Source organism: Sciurus vulgaris (assembly GCF_902686455.1).
Source record: "Sciurus vulgaris genome assembly, chromosome: 9".
Lineage (NCBI taxonomy): Eukaryota > Metazoa > Chordata > Mammalia > Rodentia > Sciuridae > Sciurus > Sciurus vulgaris.
Window position 1 is genome coordinate 130,740,195 of NC_136469.1, and position 24,566 is coordinate 130,764,760.

At 36.8% G+C, this 24,566-nt stretch overlaps 1 protein-coding gene across 6 annotated transcripts in view; it reads left to right on the plus strand.

Annotated features, from left to right (window-relative positions):
- The window catches only part of KCNIP4 (potassium voltage-gated channel interacting protein 4), a 1,142,821-nt gene extending 1,118,474 nt beyond the window's left edge, over window positions 1-24,347 (plus strand). For 2 of the 6 annotated variants that reach the window (XM_079154780.1, XM_079154785.1), the window contains 5 exons: window positions 3,667-3,737; window positions 17,132-17,239; window positions 20,432-20,536; window positions 21,154-21,216; window positions 22,893-24,346. In XM_079154780.1, the coding sequence (XP_079010906.1) occupies window positions 3,667-3,737; window positions 17,132-17,239; window positions 20,432-20,536; window positions 21,154-21,216; window positions 22,893-22,940 (395 nt within the window). In that variant the 3' untranslated portion in view covers window positions 22,941-24,346. Of the gene's footprint in view, window positions 1-3,666; window positions 3,738-17,131; window positions 17,240-20,431; window positions 20,537-21,153; window positions 21,217-22,892 lie in introns of all 6 variants that reach the window. The other 4 variants (XM_079154784.1, XM_079154783.1, XM_079154781.1 and 1 more) reach the window with 3 other exon arrangements.
- The last annotated feature ends 219 nt before the right edge of the window (window positions 24,348-24,566 follow it).

A 24,566-nucleotide genomic window follows, 5' to 3' on the forward strand; every position in this document is an offset into this window, starting at 1 on the left:
TCTGGGTTAAGAAAAGTGGGCTGCCAGGTGCAGTTGCGTACCCCTGTAATCCCAGGAGGCTGAGGCAGGATCGAGGGTTCAGAGCCAACCTCAGCAAAAGTGAGGCGCTAAGCAACTCAGCGAGACCCTGTCTCCAAATAAAATACAAAATAGGGCTGGGGATGTGGCTCAGTGGTCGAGTGCCCCTGAGTTCAATCTCTAGTACCAAAAACAAAAACAAAAAAGTGGGCTGAGTTAGGAGTGCCGAGTTTGTGGATAGATTACCACCACTGAAGATATGTGAATGCAAGTGGTTAATTTTTCTGGACCTCAAGTCATTCCTCTAGAAAATGTGGAAATCAGACCAAAGAAATTTTCTGGGTTTTTTTTTGTTTGTTTGTTTGTTTGTTTTTGTTTTGTTTTGATTTGTTTTTCCTACTCTGGTGTTCTGTACTTCAGAGTTGATAATGAAATATTCTCATCTCATTACCAACTTTACCATTAAAAAACTAGCTGACCTTCATAAGTCAGTAAAAGGGACTGCACCTATTTTCAAGCTTTGTTAAAAGTAAATAATTTGATAAATGGCATTTAAGATCTTGTCCTACCCTAAGAGTCTCTTAATTTTGTTTCCCACCTCTAAATTTTAGACATATAATTTTCATTTCCCCAATACAGTTATAAGAGACTCAGCATGTCCATTTCAGTGATTATTTTTTTGATATAGGGAGGTATAAACAAAGAAGACTATCAAGTCATATGGGGAGAAGAGAGATCATTGCTGTCTTTTAAAATCTCAACTGCCCTGGAACTTAGAATTCAGGACACCAGTTAGTCATCATGTTAACAAATGTTTACCATGTGCCTGGGAAGAACAGAGTAAGTTGAAGTCAGAGTCATAGAAGCTCATGAGAACAGCCAATCTTTTCACTACATCACCTCCCTGCCGGTCCAGATAGCTCAGTGTCCTGGCTCCTTCCTCTTGTCCAATCAAAGCGAGTAACATCACTGTCTGTCTTTAAACATTTTCTCTGCTTGCCAGAAGAAAACCAAACTCCATTAGAAGGTTCATTTCCTTCTTACTGGCCTTTATTGAGCGTGAAATTGCATCAGATTAGAACTCCAATCACCTAGGCACAAAACAGACTTCACAAAAACAGAAAGTGTTCTAAGTGAAAAAAGTTTGAAAGAGATTTGACCACACTTTTAAAGATAGTTCTGTAAGAGTGGCTTGTTCATGAAAGAATAAAAATAGCTAATATTTTTGACTATTTAATAGATACCCAGGACTACTCCAAATGATTTGCATATATATTATCTCCTTTAAACTTCATGACCTCTTTATGAAGTACGTACTGGTATTAGCATTTTGTAGAAGAGAACTCTGAGTCACAGAGATATTAAATGGCTTGCCTAAGATCTCAGAGTTAATCTCTGGTAACAATGAGATTCACATTCAGGCAGTCTGACTTCTCTACACTTCTCTACCTCTGCACCGTAAGTCTAAGATGGAAATCAGGCTTAACTTCAAGGAGAATTGCCAACGTCCATTGATAAGAAGAAAAAAATCTTCTGTACCACATTAGTGATACCTTGAGAGCATCAATGCCATGCATCAAGACTAAAAATAGAGAAATCACATTCGAGAAGAATAGTAGTCATCATATGCCTATATTCTTTTATTTTTTAAATTAAAAACAATTGCAAACATCCTCTGTACTGAACCATTATTCATGTTGAATTCTGCTAGCTGGGGTAAATACATTTACCTTGATTATAAAAACAGGGTAACAAGAGACTTGCTTAATGAAGGTCATTATAAAATATGCAATCGCTTCCTTTTTTTTTTTCTTCTCCCCTAAAATAAATTTAACATACCGCCTATCAACTCACATCCCCAGAGGGCACTAAATAGTTTAAGAAGTCTGTGAAAGAGAGCTGTTGGAAGCAGAACAACTTGCAAATAAGAACAGACTGCCAATTCTTGATTACTTGGCAGTGGAACTTCCCAACAATAGTTCTAAGTCTAATGCAATTAAATCCCTGGTCCCACATCCAAAATGATCTCTTCCCTGCAGTCAGTCAATACTAGATGGACACATTCTCTAGACATAATGGTTTCACATATTATTTAGATCCAATTATGGTGCCTGGTTAGTTCACTGAAAACAATGTTAATAATTCATGATTCCTCATATCATATTTAAAGTTCAGAGATGAGAGAAGGTGCCGCCATCATTTTAAGAAACTGAGTGTAAAGTCAGCTATACGAAATGAATACCGTCAAGGGGGTTAACCACTGAGGTGAGGCAGTCAGAAAAAACAATCCCTAAGTAGGCTATGGGCCCTGAGACCCCAGGGAGAGTCTGGATTTCTTCTGACAGATGTGAACATAGTTTGAGAAGGACAGTCAGTGATGCTATCCACCTTACTGGGCAAGAGTAAGGAGCCAAAAAACTGGGTTGTCTGCCCTATCTTTTATTTGGGAAAGAATTCTGTACTCCTTCTCCTCTGACTTAGTTCTTGACAGTCTTCAGAAAACAATTCATAGAGTAAAAAGTGAATAGAAGTTAGATTAAATCCCAGTAAGAATAAAAGCTAAAATTCATAAAGTAGAAATGCAATTTTAAACAGTAGATAAAAGACTTGAACCAATGAGTTAAAAGGTTACAATTTTTTTAAATATAACAAAGATTAAGATAAAAGGCTAAAACCCACGAGAAGAAACATTTAAACTAAGCATGTAAATTTGATCAAGAGTCAAGCACAAAAGCACTTAAAAATGAACTGACATTAAGAAAAGAAAACAATAAGGAAAAATGGACTTTCAAAATGAAAAAAAAAAAAGAAAGTTCAGAGATTAGGGAAATGAAGCAGTAACTGGAGAAGAGGGAGGGAGGAAAAATGAGAAGCCAACACAGAGGACGAACTGGATTTTACAGGGATTCAGTGTTCTTGGTGTCATGAGTCATGACAGGTAGACACCTGTCCATACTGTCCACCATTTATCCAGAGCCTTGAATCCCACCCAGGGCCCAGATGGAGGAGGGGCTCCCTGCAGCTGGCAAGCAGCTGGACATCTTGGGCACCTCCAATCTCCTTCCAACTTGGCCACAGAAGCTTCCAATCACCACTGTCCCCAGTTCATCAGCCAATCTTGCTGGCTGCAGACCATGCTCAGAGCCTCTGAGTTGCCAACTTACTCCTTGATGGCGTGACTTTGGGCAAGTTTTTTCAAACTCCCTGAGTCTGAGAATCTTTATCTGAGTTGTGAAGATGAGAAAAGTACTAAAGATGACAAGTAATAGCAACTCATCGCCATCACATCACTTGTATTCTTATGACTGTACATCTAGAGTCTCTGGCAAGCACTGAGCAATGTCCCGAAGGATCCCACTTCATCTTCACATCCCACTGTGGGTCCATTACTCAGACCCATGTTAGGATCAGGAGATTTCCAGCAGGAGGCTCACAGAGAACATCTGTCACTAATGGCCTCTGTATGGGGTTCAATCCATGAACCTCAAGTTTCAGTTCTCTACTGAGAGAGGTAGCCAGCTGGGAAGAAAATATGAGCTATGGAAGTGGGGATTAATTTTCCTGAGAAAAGGGAGGCTTGGACCTTCTACCCAAGTCTTCTATGGCATTGAACACTGACCTAATGGTATTCCCTTTTCCACATTTCAGACTCCACAACGTATGCACACTTTCTGTTCAATGCATTTGATACGGACCACAATGGAGCTGTGAGTTTTGAGGTAAGCTCTGGACTCTTTTTACATTATTTGACTTAAGACACCCTTAAAGGGATTTTAATCTTTTCAGTAGAAAAACTTGAATTTGGTGATTTGATCATTTTTGAGCAGAGGGGAAAAGCCCTAGAAAATCTCTTTTCTCTCATTGAATTGCTAAGATGCTGTCCTTATCTTTCAAAAGTCTTACAAATCACAACCCATATTTAGTTTACTTTCCAGTAGTTTATATGTGTTTGTACAAGGCTTTCCTCAAGCGCATGAGAACAAAAGGCAAGTGATTTAATTAACATTTCCTGGGGGTACTATGGGCCAGTTACTTTGGTGGGCTTTGGAAACAAAAGATAAAAAAAGTCAAACCTTGCTATGGAAGGCCTATAAGTGGCAGAGTCAGGCAAGAAAATACATACAGAAAAATATCATACTCAAAGAGCCTGACAAGATTACAAGTAAATCTCCTTTCAAATTACAAAAATGATCTGTAGAGAAAGTATGTCATTTTTTTCATGAAATTATATATATGGTCACCCAGAAAAATGAAATGTGTCCTGTATATTTACATTTACATATGTGAATCTGTAAGCTATGTGTTCATATCTACCTATAGATTCATATATACAGAATATTTATGGATACATAGATATCTATAAATATATTTGTATTTCACAAATTTATAGATATATTGATACATATGTACATTTAGATACTTAGATATTTATAGGTATAGAGACATTTAGACATAGATATTTAGATATAGATGGATATTTATAGATATATAGATATTTATAGATATTTAGATAAAGATGGATATTCACTATATAGAGAGATGAGATCATTTATATGATTCCTATGCTGAGATCATTTATATGATTCCTATGGTGCACAGCAGTAATATATTTACATCTAATGTTAGGAGAATAACTCTGTTCACCTGTGAAGACTGGCGCCTTTTATTTTGGTTATGGTTAGAAGGTGTATCTCATCTATTTGCTTGAGTTCTGAGTAGCTGTAGTTGGTAAGTGGGCAGTAGACAATTATTTACTTTGTAATTCCAATTTCTTTCAGATAAATAATTAGATGGTTAGGTACAGATGTCTATGTCTATTTACAGTGAAAATGAGGCAATTTGGGGGATACATTGGGTGGATAACAATGAGGATGCAGCTTACCCATGGGCAGAATTTCTAGTGACGGCTATGGCAATAGGAAGCAGATGATGGAGTGGGACCAGCAAGAAGAAGGTACTAGCGGCACCAGGGACTATAGCAGGGGAGCCTGCCTGGAGGGATCAATGAATTAGGTCTCTAGGACACAGCAGAAGCTGCTCAAGAGAACAAAGATGGGATGGGAAGCTGTGGGGCAGGAGGCAGATGTCCGGCAGAGTATATCAGACTTGAAGGAAGAGAAAGCATGTGCAAATCATGTGGGAGATAGAATACAAATGAGAGAGCCAAAGGAAAGATATGGAAGGAGGCAGAGGCTAGGGCCTGACGAGTCTTAGGCAGGATGCAGCAAGGAGGTTGGACCACCTTGCAGGAGATGAGGCACCCCTAAGGAAGCAACAGAGTGTTCATGTACCAGAGTAATGTTCCTGGAAACACAGTCAGTACTGTTCATTCCAAGAGTCCAGACAGGAGCCACGAAAGGCTAACCTGCAGTTAAAGACGTCGAAGATGAGGGGTGGACACAGTCAATAGATATTAAAATGAAGTCAGTAGACATAAAAATCTGCCATGTTTAGGAGAAGAAAAGTTAATTTTTCAAGCTCTCTGGATATAAGGACGCTAGGGTGTCAGGATGAAAAACAACAAACAAAAAAAGAATGGAAAACAAAAAAAAAACGAAAAAATGAGCATCGTGGGATATAAATCCCTGGTCCAGTGTAAGTGTTGCCAGGAGCATTAAAGCATCTCCTTATACATAACTCCTTACTGATTCTGAGCCAGGAATCCCAAACGTTATCACCTGACCAAGAAATACCACTGATAAAAATAGCAGCTGGCAGTGGCTGAGGAGATGTCAGCTAAGAAGTTAAGACAGGAGGGTGGGTCAGCATGGACATGAGAGCCACAGTTAGTGGAGTAAGTGTAGACAGTGTGAGAATTCCCTAAGTACCAGTCCCTGTAATATTTCACCCACTGAAGGCAGCTTAGTCTGCCCCAGAGTAATATGCTATTAATATTTACTGCACTCTGTGCATAAGATTAATTCCAACATCACCTCAATTTAGCTTTAATATGTAAGTCAAAGGTTCCAGTTCACATAATAAAAAATATTTTAGCTAGTTTGCAGAGGGTGAGAAGAGCAAAATCTACTGTGATTTCATTACTTGAAACAACTTATGTTTCAGGAGTAGACTTTGTCCAATTTTACCATGTTAATAATGTGGGATTATGCATAACACTGCTGTTATAATGTTTATGTAAAATGCCAGTAATTATGATAAAAGTTAATTATAATTTGGGAAATTAGTTGTAATAGTTATAGATATGCATGGAGGTATAATGCTTTTTCTTTTTAAGGCAAACTAAGGGTTAAATTAATAAATAGTGAGTCAAAAACAAAATTAGGCGATCAAAGTTATTTTTCTACATTGTTTAGCTACTTGTAAAGTCTCGAGGAAGCAGAAATGGATGGGGAAGGAGGATATTATGAGATGCAACAGCATACTCTTGCTACGGCAGTGGGACTGCTTGGATTCTAAGACATAGGGAAATAGAAGTTTTCCACTTAATTTAAACGTGAAGGGCAGAAAAAATAAGTCATGAAGGTCCTTGGATTTAAGTATGATTGGATCTAATCTTCACTTTGCCACCAAGTGGCTGTGAGACCCTGGACTGAGAATTTTAACACTCTGGCTTCAGTGTTCATATTAGTTAGACATCAGCAACCAAGGCAATTTCACAGAATAATGGAAGAATGGAAAAGTAATAATGTCATTAAAGAGCTTGGCTTTGTGCCTGGTGCCAAATACGTATTTGATATCTATTAGATGTTAACCATAGAAATTATTACTGGGAGAGTTTTCTAACAAAAGTAGTTAATAATGACATTGATCATCATGTTACACAGTGACAATCTGTCTTTGAATGTATTCAAGCAATGGCTCTACAACATGATGAAAGATAGTTCTGCATCTGGTTATAATAAGTACTTATGGTACAAATTGCCTAAAATATCATTAGCAATAATAATAGTTACACAACAATAACACTAACTGATGTTCACATGAAGCATCGTGAAGGGATGAACGAACATTCATTATGTGAGGTCCCATCACTGCAGACCTATTGAGAGAGTGACCAAACCATATTGTCAGCTGATGCCTAAAAGATGGCATTCTATGATGCCACAGTGCTGGAAGAAAAGTGTTTTTCTATGAAATATAAATTACGACTACGGGAAAACTTTCTAGCATGGGTGTTAATTTTATATCCTGCTACTTTGCTGATTTCCTTTATGAATTCTAGAAGCTTTCTGATATTTTTTGGGCCTTCTATATATACAATCATGTCGTGTGCAAACTGTGATAGTTTGAGTTCATCTTTTCCTGTTAATATCTCTTTTATTTCTTCCTTCTGTCTAATTTCTCTGGGTAGGGTTTCAAGAATTATGTTGAATAAAATTGGTGTAAGGGGCATCCCTGTCTTCTTTTAATTTTTAGGATAAATGCTTTCAATTTTTCTCCATTTAGCATGATATTGGCCTTGGGTTTAACATGTACACCTTTTACAATGTTGAGGTATGTTCCTACTACCCATAATTTTTCTAGTGTTTTGAACATGAATGCATGCTGTATTTTGTCAAATGCTATTTCTGCAGATATTGAGATAATCATGGTTTTCTTGTCTTTAAGTCTACAGATGTGGTGAATTATGTTTATTGACTTCTGTATGTCATATCAATCTTGTATTCCTGGAATGAAGCCCATTTGATCATGGTGCACTATTTTTAAAAATGTTTTAAACATATTTTTAAAATATGTTTTGATATATGATTTGCCGGTATTTTATGAAGAATCTTTGCATCTTTGGTCATGGTCATCAGGGATATTGGTCTGAAGTTTTCTTTCCTTGATGTGTCTTGGTCCAGTTTTGCTATCAGGGTAATGTTAGCTTTGAAGAATGAATTTGGAAGAGTTTCCTCTTTTCCTATTTCAAGGAACAATTTGAAAAGGATTGGTACTAGAGCTTGGCTGAGAATCCATCTGGTCCTGCACTTTTCTTTGTTGGTAGGCTTTGATGTTGTCTTCTATTTCATTGCTTGAAATTGAGCTATTTAAATATTATATGTTCTCCTGATTCAATTTCAGGGGCTCATATGTCTCTAGAAATTTGTAGATGTCTTCAAGATTTTCTATTTTTTGAAGTATAAATTTTCAAAATAGTTTATGATTATAACCTGTATTTCAGTAGTATACCTGATGATATTTCCTTTTACATCCAGGTTTTAGTAACTTGTGTTTTTTCATGCTTTCTCTTGGTTAGCTTGACTAAAGATTTATCAATTTTATTTTTTCTAAGAATCAAATTTTTTTTTCATTGACTTTTTTGAATTTTTTTGTTTCAATTCCATTGATTTTTGGCTCTGATTTTTATTATTTCCTATCTTCTACTGCTTTTGATGTTGATTTATTTTTCTTTTTCTAGGGTCTTGAAATGTTAGGTTATTTATTTGCTAACTTCCTATTCTTTTAATGAATGAGCTCAATGTTATGTATTTTTCTCCTCGAATTACCTTTATAGTGTCCCAGATATTTTGATATGTTGTGTTACTATTTTCTTTCACCTTTAAGTATTTTTTTTTATTTCACCCCTGATTTCTTCTGCTATCCAATGATCATTCAATAGTCTCCAGGTGTTAGCATAGCTTCTGTTTTTTTTAATCTCTGATTTCTAATATTATTCCATTATGATCTGATAGAATGCAAAATATTATCTGTATATTTTGTATTTTCTAAGAGCTGCTCTGTGGCCTAAAGTATGATTTATTTTAGAAAATGATGTATGTGCTGCTGAGAAGAAAGTGTATTCAGTCATTGATGAATGACATATCCTATATATGTCGGTTAAGTCTACATTATTCATTGTATTTTTCAATTCTGGAATTTCTTTATTTAGTTTTTGTTTGGAAGATCTCTCTAGTGATGAGAGAGGCATGTTAACATCACTGAGTGTTATTATGTTGTGGTCTATTTGATTCTTGAAATTGAGAATGGTTTGTTTGATATACATAGAGGCTTCTTATTTGGGGCATAAATATTTATGATCCTTTTATCTTGTTGATGTTTAATTCCCATAAAAGTATGAAATGACTTTCTCTTTCCAAATGACTTGGTTTGAAGTCCACTCTATCTGATATGAGTATAGATACCTGTGCTTATTCATGAGATCCATGTGAATGGTATATTTTTCCCATCCTTTTACCGTCAGTTAATGAACGGCTTTGCTTGGAGGACAGCATATTGTTAGGTCGTGTTTTATTTAATCCAATCAGCCAGTTTATATATTTTCGTTGATATTTTTAGGTCATTTATATTCAATTTTATTTTTAAGAAATGATTTTTCCCTGTCATTTTGATTTATTTCAAGTTTTTAATTTGAATTAGTTTCTATTTTGATTGACTATTCTTCTATTGTAGTTCCTCCCTTTGCTGGTTTGCTTTTATTTTTCATTTCTTCTTCAGGAAATATTTTATTGAGTATGTTTTATAAAGCAGGCTTTCTAATTGTGAATTCGTTTAACATTTGTTTATCATGGAAAGTTTTTATTTCATCATCAATTCTGGAGCTTAATTTGCTGGGTATAATAATCTTGATTGGCATTCATTTTCTTTCAGAGTTTGGTATATATTATTCCAAGATCTCTAGCTTTTAGGGTCAAGGTTTAGAAATCAGTTGAGATCCAGATTGTTTCTCTCTAAATGTGACCTGCCTAGTAGCCTTTAAAATTCTACCCTTATCCTGTATGTTAATCATTTTCATTATAATTTGCTTTGGTGTGGGTCTGATGTGATTTTGTATATTTGGGATCCTGCAATCCTTGATTTTCATTTTTAAGGATTGGGAAATTTTCTAATATCATTTCATTGAAAAAAAAGTGTACTTCTTTCATTTGTATCACCAAGCCTTCATCTATTCCAATAAATCTTCACTTTGGTCTTTTCATGTTACCCCATATTTCTTGGAAGTTCTGTTCATGTCTCTTAACATCTTTTCTCCATACTCATCTTTATTTTCAAGATTATATATTTTGTCTTCATTGCCTGAAACTATATCTTCCAAGTGGTTTAGTGTGCTGGTGATGCTTTCCATTGAATTTTCAATTTGATTTATTGATTTCTTCATTTCTAAGATTTCTGTTTGGTATTTTTTTCAGAATCTCTAACTCTTTATTGAAGTGATCTTTCACTTTCTGTATTTTCTGTCCAGTGTCACTCCTTACATTATCCTTTATCTCACAGATCAGTTTAAATAGGAACTTTCTAAACTCTTTCTCTGAACATTTCTTCCACTGTGGTATTGATTGATTCTGTCATTGAAGTATTTTGATTTGTTTGTAGGTGATTTGTTCCCTTGCTTTTCCATGTTTTTTATGTGTCTACTTATCTAAAAGTATGTATGGATTTGAGGCAGTAGAGTTTCTATCATGTGGACTTATAATGTCCCTAAAGGTTTCTAGTGCTTCACAGTTTAGGGGGAAACAAATATTATCAACAACCAATTCAAACAATATACAGCAATAAACAAAATAGTTCCCGCTATGGCTTCTATAATGTTAATTGTCAAATGAACAGATGTTCAGTTACTGCCCACAGTAAATACAGTAAGTTTGCAAAGGTTTTACAGTTAAGAATGGTAAACAGGGAGAGAACAGAAGAGCTGTAGAATGTGACTATTGAAGAAGGAGGAACAAAAATATAAGTAAAAAATTAAAGAGTTTAGGAGAGAACAATAGAGTTTTGCCATTAGTAGAAGAAAAGAGAGAAAGAGAACTAAGGGAAACAGATGAGTGAGAGTGAAGAAAAAAGAAAAAATATATAAAATAAAAATTAAAAAATACAAAACAAAGCAAAAATATACTAATCAAATATCCTAGTCCTAGGAAACTAAGCCATAGAAGATAACTGACTTAAAAAGTGCTATAAATGAGAAAAAAGAGATAAATAATTATATGTGTTAGTGTCCTTGAACCATTAAGCTTACAATTAACCAGAGAAAAGAAGAAGAATAAAAAAAAGAAGAGGAAAATGTTCTCAATGAAAAGTTAAGGAATTGTTTCCATTGGAGTTCAAAAGATTCTTGGCTTCCCTTCCCAGCAGTGTTAGGTAGGATGGACTGGAGCGTAAGGTCTGCTCCATCAGGGTGGGGTCTCTGAAGCGTGAGAGGAGATACCATAGGCAGGGTTTAGGCCTGGGTAGGCTCCGGGATCGTCATTGAATTGCTATTGGTCTGAAGATTTTAAATTGGAATTCCTCCAGGGCCCAGACATTGCTGACCCACACTGGGAGACCCTGGGTTTCACTTGTGTGTCGGGGAAACCAATCCTTTGTCCCCTTCACCACTCACAGACACAGGTTCAGTCTCCAAACTTAATCACTCCGTGCTTCTTTTCAGAATCCAGGCCAGGCAGAGTCCCTCCCAGCTGGTTCTTGAAAGTTCAGATTGGAGGAGAAGGGTTTCTGTGACCTGTCTTCCCCCGTGTAAATCCCTCTCGGTGTCCGACCCTCTCCTGGTTACTTAGGTGTTCTCTGTTTCATGCATTGTGGGTTCACCAGGCCTGCACTTTGAGCCCAGCTCAGGTTTGCCAGGAATCAGCCCCCCAAATCTGCTGGCCCACCAGGGGTGGCTGCAAATTGGCTTCTTTCTCAGTTCTGGTGTCCCCTGTAGAGACAGCCCCCCTCCCAAACAAGATAGCCTTTCAGGCTAGACTGGCAGTGTCTTTGCTCTCTGATCTCTCCATAGCCAAACATACCACAGGCTTTGTAGAGATGGGGATCCCTTTAATTTTCTCATCCCTCCACTTTGCTCACAGGGGGCCACTCCAGATGGCACCAGCACACCAGTGATATCACTGGGGATTTCTTCCTTAGTTTATTATATCCAATCTCCTGATTCCTGACCTGCTTTGAATGTCCAGAATTAATTTTAAGTCAAGTCCTTTGATTTTTTTTTCCACCCACCTTGCCGAGAAATTGCCTATCTGCCTTCTTGGTTTCTTGCCACAGAACAGCCAGAAATGCAATCCTCTCTATTCTGCCATCTTGTTGGGGGAGAGGGGACTCTTAATTCGTTTCTTAAAATAAACTGTCTACTTTAGGCCAGTTTTTCCTTTACAGAGAAATTACAAACACATCACAGAAAGTTCCCAGGTATCTCACACCCAGTTTCCCTGGGTTCGTATCATAAATTAATGGTATATACTTGACACAGTTAATGAACAAATATTGACAGGTGCCTATTAATTAAAGTTCATGCTTTATTCTCTTTCCTTAGTTTTCACTTAATGTCCTTTTTCTGTCCCAGGATCCCATTCAGGTTACATCTCCTATAGTCCCATCTGCACTTCAGGCAGTCATAGTGTCTCCTAAGGCCCCTCTTAATGGTGACAGTTTCTCAGACTTTCCCTGTTTTTAATGGCATTGGTAGTACTGATCAGCTATTTGATAGAATGTCCCTCAGTTGGGATTTATTTGATGTTTTTCTTAGGACTAAACTGGTGTGACATGTAATGGGGAGGAAGATCTCAGATGTAAAATACCATTTTATCAAATAGTATGGGCAGCACATATTATTAAAATAATTTATGACCGTTGACATTGACCTTGATCATCTGGCTGAAGTAGTACTTGTCAAGTTTCTCCACCACTGTTACTCTTGTTCTCCTTTTCCCAAACCATACCCTTTGGCTGGAAGTTATTATCCACAGCCCACACTTAGAGACTAGGGAGTTATGCTCCATTTTTTCAACAATTATCCAACTAATTCATTTGCAGTTCTTCTTATTGGGAAACTTTTACCTTCTTCCCTGTTTATAAATGTATCCAATCATTTATTTATATGAGTATGAGATGATGGATATTTATCATTTTATTCTTTGAGTCATAATCCAGTATGAGCTTACTCATTCTGTTGCTTACATTGTTCCAGTTTGGCCATTGGGAGCTCTTTCTGTTGGCTCCTGTCTGTTTGCCAAACCTCCATTAAGGCTGTTAACATTAAATAAAGATCTAAAGGGTCTACAAAAACTTTTGCCTGGCACATAGAAAATCCTCTATTGATGTTAGTGAGTAATGTTATTGATCTTGGTTAACATCTTTAGCATCTGTCATTTTCAGTGATTGGAATTAATATCTCTTTCTCTCAGTTTGTCCAGTGCTTCCTGACCTATAACTGTTGGGATTCTTTTCAGCTAATCTGATCTTCCTACGGCTTTCACCCACTGCCTCACTTTCTCTTTATGGGAGTTAAAGCCATTTTCCAACTTATTTAGAGTGATTTAATGGCAAGAGTTATGGCTTTCTGACATTTCCAAATGTTCTATAAATGTTATTAGTAATTGAATTCCGATTACTGAGCCACTATTTCACATCACCCCACAATTATGTTCCATAAAGCCAGAAAGAGAGACACAGCATATACTTATATCATGCTGTCCTCTATGATCTCAGCTCACTACTTCAGGTCTAGTTCAAATGAGAGCACGAATTTCAGCCAGAGGTCTAAGTTTCGTTTCCACCCTTGCTTGCTCCCTGATGCTGCCTTGGCTCAGCCACCTATTTTTTTCTGAGCATCTATCAATACACTAAACACCACAGTGCACATTCACTCACGATGGTGATATGAGGTGGCCGATAGAAACTGATCCATGGGAACTGCCTAGCACAAGTTTCCGATACATAGCAACAAACTGTAGTCGTTATTACTGTTACAGTTCAGTGTCCCCGGGACCCTTACCCACTAATTCCACTTCTTTCCTAAGAAAGTAAGCCAAAATGATAGGAAATAGAGAAGAATGTTTACTACAGTATCACCTATAGTGAAGAAAACTTGAAATTTAGGTATTCAGCAATGGAAAGAATGGTGAAATAAATTGTGATATATTCATATAACCAAGCAATGTTGCAAATTTAAAACTGCAGCTATTAGCAGGTACTAAAATTAGAAGTTAGTGACCATAATATTTTTAAAAAATAATAGAAGAGAAATTAAAAGGGAATATGTGAATAATAACTTTAGTTTTTGGTGTATTATTGTGTTTGTATGCATGTGCATACACACAGGTGTGTGTGTGGGTGTGTGCTGAGTTATAGTTCAAAATGTTCAAAATTCATATAATTGCATTATTTGATTAAACCGTATAAAATATTCAAATAAAAATATTCAAATATGAGCAATTTCATGTGGTTCAATCTAAGCTGTAGTTCTTTAAATAATGTCATAATGAATTCTTAATGATATGGTAAATGCTTGTAATATTAGGTAAAAAATATGGAACAATACAAATGTATCATATATTATTTTATATATATACACAACTATTACACATGTTACTTATATGTGACATTTACTGTAAATATATGCTTAGATATACACAAAAAAAGACAAAATGGAATTGTTGAATGTAAATAAGTGTTGTAATTGTATGTGAATATACTCTTCTTCAGTACAGCTTTCTTTAAAAGATCAAGTTTGTATTTATGTACATGTTTATTATTTATTTACATTTATGGATATTATTTTGAATTTATCAATTTTTAAGTCACCAGTGATATTAAATCTGAGAACTTCCTTCTGGTTTAACTGAATGTCACTATAATCACCTTCCAAGACAATTACCTAAGCAGATATTGTGTTTCAATCAGTATAAGCAAATTAGCTCTTCTTTGTGGTAAAGTAAAGCTACATATCTTGTAAATATATTTCCTGTTATTTTTTAGATGCATTGATACATTTTTTTAGTGTCAAGCAAATGCACACTTTAGGTAATACTTGAAATTGTATCTTTCAATATTTCCAATAGTAACTCAACCACTATGTGAGTTTGACCTATTCAGAGAGGTCATGCTAGAGAAAATAAGCAACCTTAAACCTCTTTGTGAAACTGTGAAAGCAAGTATAAAATAAGACCTATACTAAACACATGAATGAGCACTGTACAGAGTCTCACTGCCTAACTGGTTAACCTTTTGAACCTTTGGTGAGTTACTTAAAGTGTTTCCAACGGCACTTTGTTTCAACTGTCCCCAAATGCATCATTCTCAGTCCTGGTGGCCTTTGATTGACAGGCAGGGGATCAGGAGCCACTCGATGCCTGAAGGTCACTGCTGGACAAGACCTGTTTGTTATAAAGTCAGACCTCTGTGCCATTCTTCTTTTGCCTTTGTAAGAGAATGGAAACCAGAATTCAGTATAGCTCTCCCTCACTGCCTTATCACTTGTGTACATGAAGAAACAGACATAACGTCCTTACAGTGATAAAAGTAAGGTAAACATGCACAGTATTATTGAAGAGTTTTTGTTGTTGTCATTTTGAGTCTTTCCACTTCCTGTCTGAGACATTTTGATCCCCATTCAGAAAAGGATGGATCAAAAATCTGATAAGGCACATCCCATTTTTTGTTTTGCACAATCAAAGGTAGTTATTCCTCTTTTGAGATAAGTGTTTAGGGACTATTGCTTTATGGTTTAAAGAAATGTATACTTTTACATTAGCTGTCGACCTCCTCTAGCACTTAAAAGTCATGCAGTAATTCATCTCTTAATAAGAATGTTTTCCTATGCTCTGCAAGGACTATGGTACAACTTCTTAAAAAGTCAAAGTTTATGGTTGTGCAAGTTGTATACTGCACAACTCCAAGGGGTGTCATTGTCTCTTACTTACACTATATTACATATTACATTTCCAGGAGAAAGAAAACATGTGAGGAAGGTTCACTGTGTTAGTTTTACATCACTGTGATCAAAATACCTGAAAAGTAAAACTTAGTGGCGGGAAGGTTTATTTTGGCTCAAGGTTTCAGAGATTTAGTCCATGGTTGGTCAACTCCATTGCTCTGCACCTAAGGTTATGGAGAACATCATGGTGGAAGGATGTGGTGGACGGAGGCTGCAGTGTTCCTGGTGAATAGGAAGCAGAGAGCAAGGGGAAGGGGTTTCAGGAAAGATGCCCTCTTCCAGGGCATGCCCCCAGTGACCCACCTACTATAGATATACTCCACCTGCCTACAGTTACCACCCAGTCAGTCCATTCAAACTAGGATGGACAGATTAGGTTATTGGTCTCGTAATGGAATCATTTCACTTCTGAATATTCCTGAATTAACACAGAAGCTAAGGAGGATACCTCATATCCAAACCATAACATCTAATTCCTCTATTTGCACAATCACCTTGTTGTCTAGTGGCAGAACTTCCTCCTTTCTCCTCAAACCTTTGCTTCTTATCCTTGTTGTATGCCCTTCATTCCCGAGCAGCCAATGCATGCTAAAGCAGTCAGGTGGAAATTCATTCATCTTCTCTCCTCTGAAGCAGCTCCTGGCATTTGCCATGTTCTCATTCATCCTCCTGTACCAACTCAGGGAAAAAACCTCCTCCCTCCAGTCCACCCACCTGGACTCTGGATCCCTCCCACCTATTTAGAACTGTCTGTCCATTTCTTAGGTTCTTCCTATCAGTATTCCCTACATTCATTATGAAAGGAGCATAATGTTCTTGGTCCCCTCTTCTCCACTGAAACTTTTCCCATGAGCCTGTAGTGACCCCTATGTTTCTGGTCCAGGGAACACTGTTCAGTCCTCAGCAGCAGCCTGCGTCAAGGTGAACAGGCCCTGCTCCTTACTCCTCTTCTTTATCAACTGCTTTTCAAGATGCTTTCCCAGCTCCTCCTTTTCTCCGCTTACAAAGTAGTGGAATTCTTTCTAGCCTTCCTTGAATCCTCTTTTCCTTTCACCCTACATTCTATCCTGAATGAAGACAGGAAGTAGAGTAAGTACGGTTGCCCAGGTTGTCTGGCTCCCAGCCCAAGCTCTTAGCCACTGCTTACATGCAGGTGATTTCCAGTTAAAGACTACAGTCAGTCTGCTGCTTGTGGAAAGTTCACATTTCTCGTCAGAGGCTGTTTTTCCCTGGAAGTATATCAGGTGCATGCTTGTATTTCAAAAACAGAATCTGATAGTGTGCAGTTGTAGTGCACTCAGTTTATACTCGGTTTCCATGTGAGAATGTTAAGGATAAGGAGAGATTTATTCCTGCAGAGATCTCCAAGAGACAAATAACAAAAAACATTTTAGTCATTTTTCTAAATAAATTGTTCACAATCCAGAGGGTTGTTACCTTTGCATCCATTATTTGAGAGAGAACTTTATCAGAGTTCTAAATTGTATTTTTGTTTCTTTTTAGGATTTCATCAAGGGTCTTTCCATTTTACTCCGGGGGACAGTACAAGAAAAACTCAACTGGGCATTTAATTTGTATGACATAAATAAAGATGGCTACATCACTAAAGAGGTGAGAGAAGCCTTAACAACACAGCTAAACTCTGGACCATTTTCATTTCTTCAAAATGATGAACAATTGCAATTATTAATCTTAAAATGATTTTTTTCAGGAAATCCAAATTATATTGTGGTGGAAGAGAGACATATTCTAATAAAAATAATAGAATGGATAGGAATAGTTTAGGGTCAATCTCCAAAGAATATGTATAAGATATATATATATATATATATATATATATATATATATATTACCCTTATTTCCTACAGGCATTTATTATTATTGTTGTTACTATTATCTATTCATATGAGGGGATTAAACCAAATGGCAGTTAATCACTGAGTCAAATTCCTAGCCCTTTATATTTTTTTTAATTTTTATTTTGAGACAGGGTCTCACTAAGTTGCCTAGGGCCTAACTAAATTGCTGAGGCTGCCTCTGAACTTGAGATCTCCTGCCTCACCCTTCTGAGCTGCTGGGATTACAGGCATGTGCCACCACACCCAGCTCCTACAGGCATTTTGATTAATAGATACTGGGAATGGAATAAAGATGGTGGTTAGAATCAGAGGGGAAGAAATGTTTCCAAACCATGTTTGAATATTTGGCCTGAAACCCTTTTCCTTAAACAAAACCCAATCCCTGTGGAAGCAAGGAATTTTGCAATCATATGGATTGTGCTCTGACTTGTGCTTCATGGGAATGAACTGATGCAATGGTGGGTTCTCCAAGCACGCTTCCAGGCAGGCTATCCAGAGAAGAAGACTCCCTGACCTAATAAAGATGGTTTAAACTTAAAACAGTGAGAAGCAAAGGGAAAGGAATGGGTTAGGTCGGGTACCACACTTAGAGTAGGACAGGGTCAGTGTTACAGGACATGCCACCCGAATCCTGGGTACTCTCCGTGTTCATAGGACCTTTCCCTCTGCCTCACTCGCTTCCCCTGAGCTGGGTTGTGAACAAAGGGTCCTACAGACAGAATGCCCAGGACCAATGACACGAACCTGCTCTATCAGAGGACAAGGACATGTCTGACCACAGCTATAGCTTGATCAGTAGTTCTGTGTGTTGGTTTCCTTCCTTGCTTCTTGTGGTATTGGAGAGTAAACCTAGGAGCACTTTACTGCAGAGCTATATCCACTGCCCTCTTAATATTTTTTTGTGACAAGATCTCACTAGACTGTCCAAGATGTCCTCAAACATGCAGTCCTCCTGCCTCAGCCTCCCCAGTTGCTAGGAATACAGGTGTGCACCCCCATACCTGGCACTACTTTTTACTTTTGGTCCTGGAATTGATCTCAGGGCCACTCACAGGCTTGGCAAGCCTTTTATCACTGAGGTGCTTCCCTGGACCGATTTATTTTTCTTAAGCAAAGGACACATAGGGTCAGAATAGGTGTTACCATTAATTCCTGAATTAAGACCTCATGAATATTAATTGCTCATGTATATGGAGCATATCCCAAATACCTGGGGCCTCTTCTGTATTTCATATAGCATGGACATTCATTACCCAGGTGTCTCAGGAGCATTACGTATCTTTCAGACCTTCACTTCCTTTCGATCCCTATGGGTAACACAGTTCATGAATTCTGCCTACATCTGACAAACTTTTTTGAACATAGCTATCTATGTTCCAAACATCTTAAAAAGTTTCACCTGTTTTAAACTACAAGCTATTTAATCATTTAAATTAGAATACTCTCAAAAGTAAATATATATTAATCAGTATTATCCATCTAACCAGACTTTTTATGGAAATGATAAATCTGAATGCTGAAGTAATTCAATATTATTTTTAGTCTCATAAGATTGAGAATGACAAAAACAAAAATTAGATATTATTTAACATGTCAAGGTGTCTCCCAGAGTCAAAATATTTTGACAATCATTTATGTGTGACTTCTTCATTTAAAGCTATAGTAGGAAAAAATAAGGAAAATCTTGATAAGTCAAATAATTAGTAATTATTTGTAATTAGTAATTCATTTTAGTAATTATAAACACAACATATTTTATTGCCAATAGAAACTGGTAAACAGTAAACAAGTCATGTAATAACTCAATAGACAAAATGTAACGTCTACAGAAATCCAAACACTAAACCAGAACACTCCTTTCCTGATGTTAAATGTATCAAATCTGCTTCTTTTCTTGGTGGGGAGGGGTTCGTTATTTTTAGTTATACATTACAGTAGAATGTATTTTGACATATCAAACATACATAGAGTATAACTTCCCATTCTTGTGGTTGTACATGATGTAGCGTTACACCAGTGGTGTGTTCATATATGAACATAGGAAAATTATGTCCAATTCACTCTACTGCCTTTTCCATTCCCATTCTCCCTCCCTTCATTCCATTCCCCCCTGTGCAATTTGGTGAACCTGCACTCCTTCCTCCCTACTCCCCGCTTATTGTGAGTCAGCATCTACGTTGTCAGAGAAAAAATTTGGTCATTGGCTTTTTGGAGATTGGCTTATTTTACTTAGCATGACAGTGTCCAGTTCCATCCTTTTACCAGCAAATGCCATAATTCCATTCTTCTTTGTGGCTGAGTAATATTCCATTGTGTTTATGTACCACATTTTCTTCATCCATTCATTTGTTGATGGGCACCTAGGTTGGTTGCACAGCTTAGCTGTCGTGAATTGAGTTGCTATAAACATTGATGTGGCCACATCACTAGAGTATGCTGATTTTAAGTCGTTTGGGTATATACCAAGGAGTGGGATAATTGGATCAAATGGTGGTTCTTTTCCAAGTTTTCCAAGGAATCTCTATACTGCTTTCCAGAGTGGTTGCACCAATTTGCAGTCCCACCAGCAATCTATGGGTGTGCCTTTCCCCCCACATCCTTGCCAACATTTGTTACTTGTATTCTTGATAACTGGAATTCTGACTGGTCTGAGATAAAATCTTTATTGATCACATATCTTCTTCTGTGAAGTGTCTGTTCAGTTCCTTTGCACTTTCATTGATTGGAATCTGTTTCATTTTGCAACTAAGAATTGATTCTTACATTCTGATTCTGCTGCAAAAGGCAAAAAGCTATTTGTTGGTTTTGCCTTTAGAAAACCCAAAAGGCAGCTCATGACGAATCAAAGATAATTTTTAAAAATTTGAAACATTTGGAAAAAATTTGTCAAAGTTTCTTAGATTCTTTATACTTAGTATGCAGACTCGTGTCTCTTCTTTTCCAGGAAATGCTTGATATAATGAAGGCAATATACGATATGATGGGTAAATGTACATATCCTGTCCTCAAAGAAGACGCTCCCAGACAACACGTTGAGACATTTTTCCAGGTAGGAATGAAAACAGAAGTCAGGGAGGGAGGGAAAACTGGTGAAAAATTCCTGATATTTGAAAAGCACCATGATGATTCAAAAGAACACAAAGGCAGATAAGTTTTACTGAAAAGGACAAAACAATAGAAAACTTAACCATCTTGGTAAATTTAATAATTTTGAATTTATTATAACCCCTATGAGTATAATCACTGAATGTTCATGATATCACTAAGCAATTAACAAGTTTCACAAGTTTTCATTTATTTCCATTCAGTTCTCACGAGAATGTCATGAGATTATAAACCCTCATTTGCCCCATTTTACAGATGAGAAAACCATGGCTCTAAAAGTAGAGCAAATCATCTGAGCTGTCATATTCAGAAAACAGGCTTTTTACCTAGGGCAGCGTGACTCTAGGTCTTCACACTGCACTGGAAAAAGCACAACATGGAAGGATTTGGTCATATGATTCTTATTCCAAGAAACCTCAAGTTCCTGCTATGATGCAATTCTTCCACATAAAACAAGCAGACGGGCTTTCTTTTTACCCACTTTGGCCATTGGGTTCAGGTGGGAGGACAGGGAAAGGTAAGGTAAGTCTGAATAATATGTTCTCTTTTCTTCCTGAACAGAAAATGGACAAAAATAAAGATGGGGTTGTTACCATTGATGAGTTCATCGAAAGTTGCCAAAAAGTAAGTACTGATAGGAAAGAACTGTCCCTTTTGTTTCCATAACAGCTACAGTGAGATTGCAAGTTAAGCAACATAAACTGGGCAAAATATAAAGATCGAATGTCTAAGCTCAGCACTCCGATGGAGACAGGACTACTACTCTGAAAACAAGTGTTAATTTATACATTCATTCAATCAACATTATATGGTGCCTCCTGGAGGCAGGTTAAGTAGAAAGCTCTGGAGGTACAAACATTACTCAGGTACTGTGTTTTGGCTCACCAAATTCCTCAGTGAGTGTTCATTTTTGACAATGAAACATGAGCAACCTAATGGCTCTTTTCCTGGACTTATGTATATTTATCTATGTCTCCATAGAATTAGAAATTAAGTACAGCCACATATATATCACAAGTCAAGCTGATATCCAATTTCTAAAAGAAATGTTATTGCTCTGGTGTTTGTAAGCAAGAAATGGCTTTTTAGCTGAACCCAGGAAATGTCTTCTTCAGTCACAAAAAAGAGAGTAGAAAATTCTCAAAGGAGAAATCTGTACACTTAGGAAAACCAGTGTTAGCTCACTAGAATTATTGGACTTGATGTGTGTATAGAATCACAATAAAGGATTTTTAAAACAATCATGGAAACAAAAGAAATTTGTTGCTTTAGGTTTTTTCCTCACTTTTTATTGTTCTTTATCTTTCCTGTTGCACGCCTGTGTCTTAGATCATATTTCAAAGTAGTGATCTTTGGATAGAATTAACATGGTAACATTAACCTAGCTAATGGTGATGTCATTACTTGGTTTCAAGCAATGGAAGCCATTATTGGCTCAGCCGCCATTTACTGTGACTATGAACAGCTCACAGAGCATTCATAAAATTGACATGAGCTTCTAAAACGTCCAGTCTGTCCTCGTAGCTCATTTCTAAGGAATATACTAAACTGAACACAGCCACTGTGTAATGCTTTCTCCTATCCAATCCTCTCTCTGGTTTGAGCTCATTTGTTTTTCCGTTTAATTTTATCTATTTTGTGGGGCACAATTAACTTTTTTTACTAGTTTTATAGTTATACATAGTAGTTGGGTTCATCCCAACAAATTCCTATCATTTTTAGAAGCTCCAAAGGGCCACACAGATTTAGCCATAACTAGTAAACACAGAAAGAGAAGCATGATTACTGCAAACGTTCATCCTTCTTAATCCACCATCTGGATTCCCATGCTCAAAACGCCAATCCTTAGGTAGCTGGTGCATAGTGCTCTCGCTCTCTCTCTCTCTCTCTCTCTCTCTCTCACACACACACACACACACACACACACTCACTCCCTGTTTCCTTGCATCTGTACAAATCTGTGATTTGGCTTGTGATCTACCTGAAATGTCAAAATTCTCATTTGCTCACTTTGAGTTACCAGTGCCTCTGTGGTTTCCATTTTGGCATTATCATTTGAGAAATATTCTCTATTAACAGCAAGATTTAAATAAAGCATCTGAGTCTGTATACTCAAGGATACATAAAATGGATTCTCCCGGGAATCATGTGGAAGATGGATAGAGAGTCATTTACATTTGCAAACAGTATGTTAGCTTTGGCATAGGAAGTTGGTGGGAGGAGGCGATACTTAACAGGCCCAACAGATAACTTACCACGGCAGATATGCTAAATTGAATCCCTCTGTTTCTCCCTTGCAGGATGAAAACATAATGCGCTCCATGCAGCTCTTCGAAAATGTGATATAACTTGTCAAACAGATCCTCAGACAGACAAATGTGAACTACCCTACCACTTAAGTTGGAGCTACCACTTTTAGCATAGATTGCTCAGCTTTACACTGAGGCATATTATGCGAACAAGCTTTGTTTTAATATAAAACAATCCCCTGAAGATCTGTTTTTTCCCATTATAAATTTGCATCCTTTTCATAATGTCACTGAGTCCATGAGATGTTCTAACTCATTTCATACTCTATGAATATTCAAAAGTAATAGAATTTGGCATATAGTTTTGATTCTTTAGCCATGGGATTATTGAGGCTTTCACATACCAGTGATTTTAAAATATCAGTGTTTTTGCTACTCATTTGTATGTACTCAGTCCAAGGATTTTAAATGGTTTTCTAAAATATCTGCATCTGCATTTAATTTCTAAATTTCATTTAATTCCATTTATAGAACATCAACAAGATTACTACCAAAACTAAAAACACAAAGTCCCAACCACTATGGATCTCCCACCTTCTGTTAAAAGACATTAATTTACTCTCATTTTTTATAACATTTAACAAGTTAGTTTATTAACAGATATCAGCATATGCCTAATAAAACTTATTTTAATAAGCATTTCTTAATTTTCCATAATGCATATTACAGCCAAGGCCTACATAATATATATACACACACACACACACACATATATATATAATTTTGGATTTGTTCAATCTTACAGGTGGACCATTTTCTATTATGTCATTATGTGCAGTTCAAGAAGTTGTGAAACCAAGGATGTTTACAGACAAATGCAAAGGGTCAGGATATCTGTCCTCCAATACACAATAATGCTTAATAACAAGTAATCCTTAACAGCATTAAAGGCCGATTCATCTCCTTTCACCTGACTTCCTCACAGCATGTTTATATTATAAGCCATTCAGGGACAAAGAAACCCTGACTACCCCAAAGCTATTAGGAACAAACAGCAAGCAGAATTCTCTTTGAAAGCACCAATGATTCTATCTTATTGAGAACTACTACCAAGATTTCATAGAAAATGAATATAAATGCTGAATTACTCATTTGGATTGTATTATGATTTAGCTCATCCTAAAACTCCAACAATTCAGATCCTTAAGTCAAAACTGTAAAAATTGCCACAACATTACCATAGATAAACATATCTTCCCTGTTTTGTGGAAATATCACGAAGACCAAGAGGCTACAAGAGGAGGAATTTGCAACTGTCTTTGCAACAATAAATCAGGTTATCTATTCTGGTGTAGAGATAGGATGTTGAAAGCTGCCCTGCTATCACCAGTGTAGAAATTAAGAGTAGTACAATACATGTACACTGAAATTTGCCATCGCGTGTTTGTGTAAACTCAATGTGCACATTTTGTATTTCAAAAAGGAAAAATAAAAGCAAAATAAAGTGTTTATAACTCTACTGTCTGTTATAGGTCTTTATTCTAATACTATTTTTAAATAATGTTTCTTATCTAATAATTACAATCTCATGGCATTTTCTAGATTGTAGATATCTTTGGTTGTTGAATACAAAGAAGAAAAAAATCAAATCAAGTCCAGTGGGCAGGCAGCTGTGAGACTGTGCAGTGGTGCATGCATAATCACAGCAGCTCAGGAAGCTGAGGC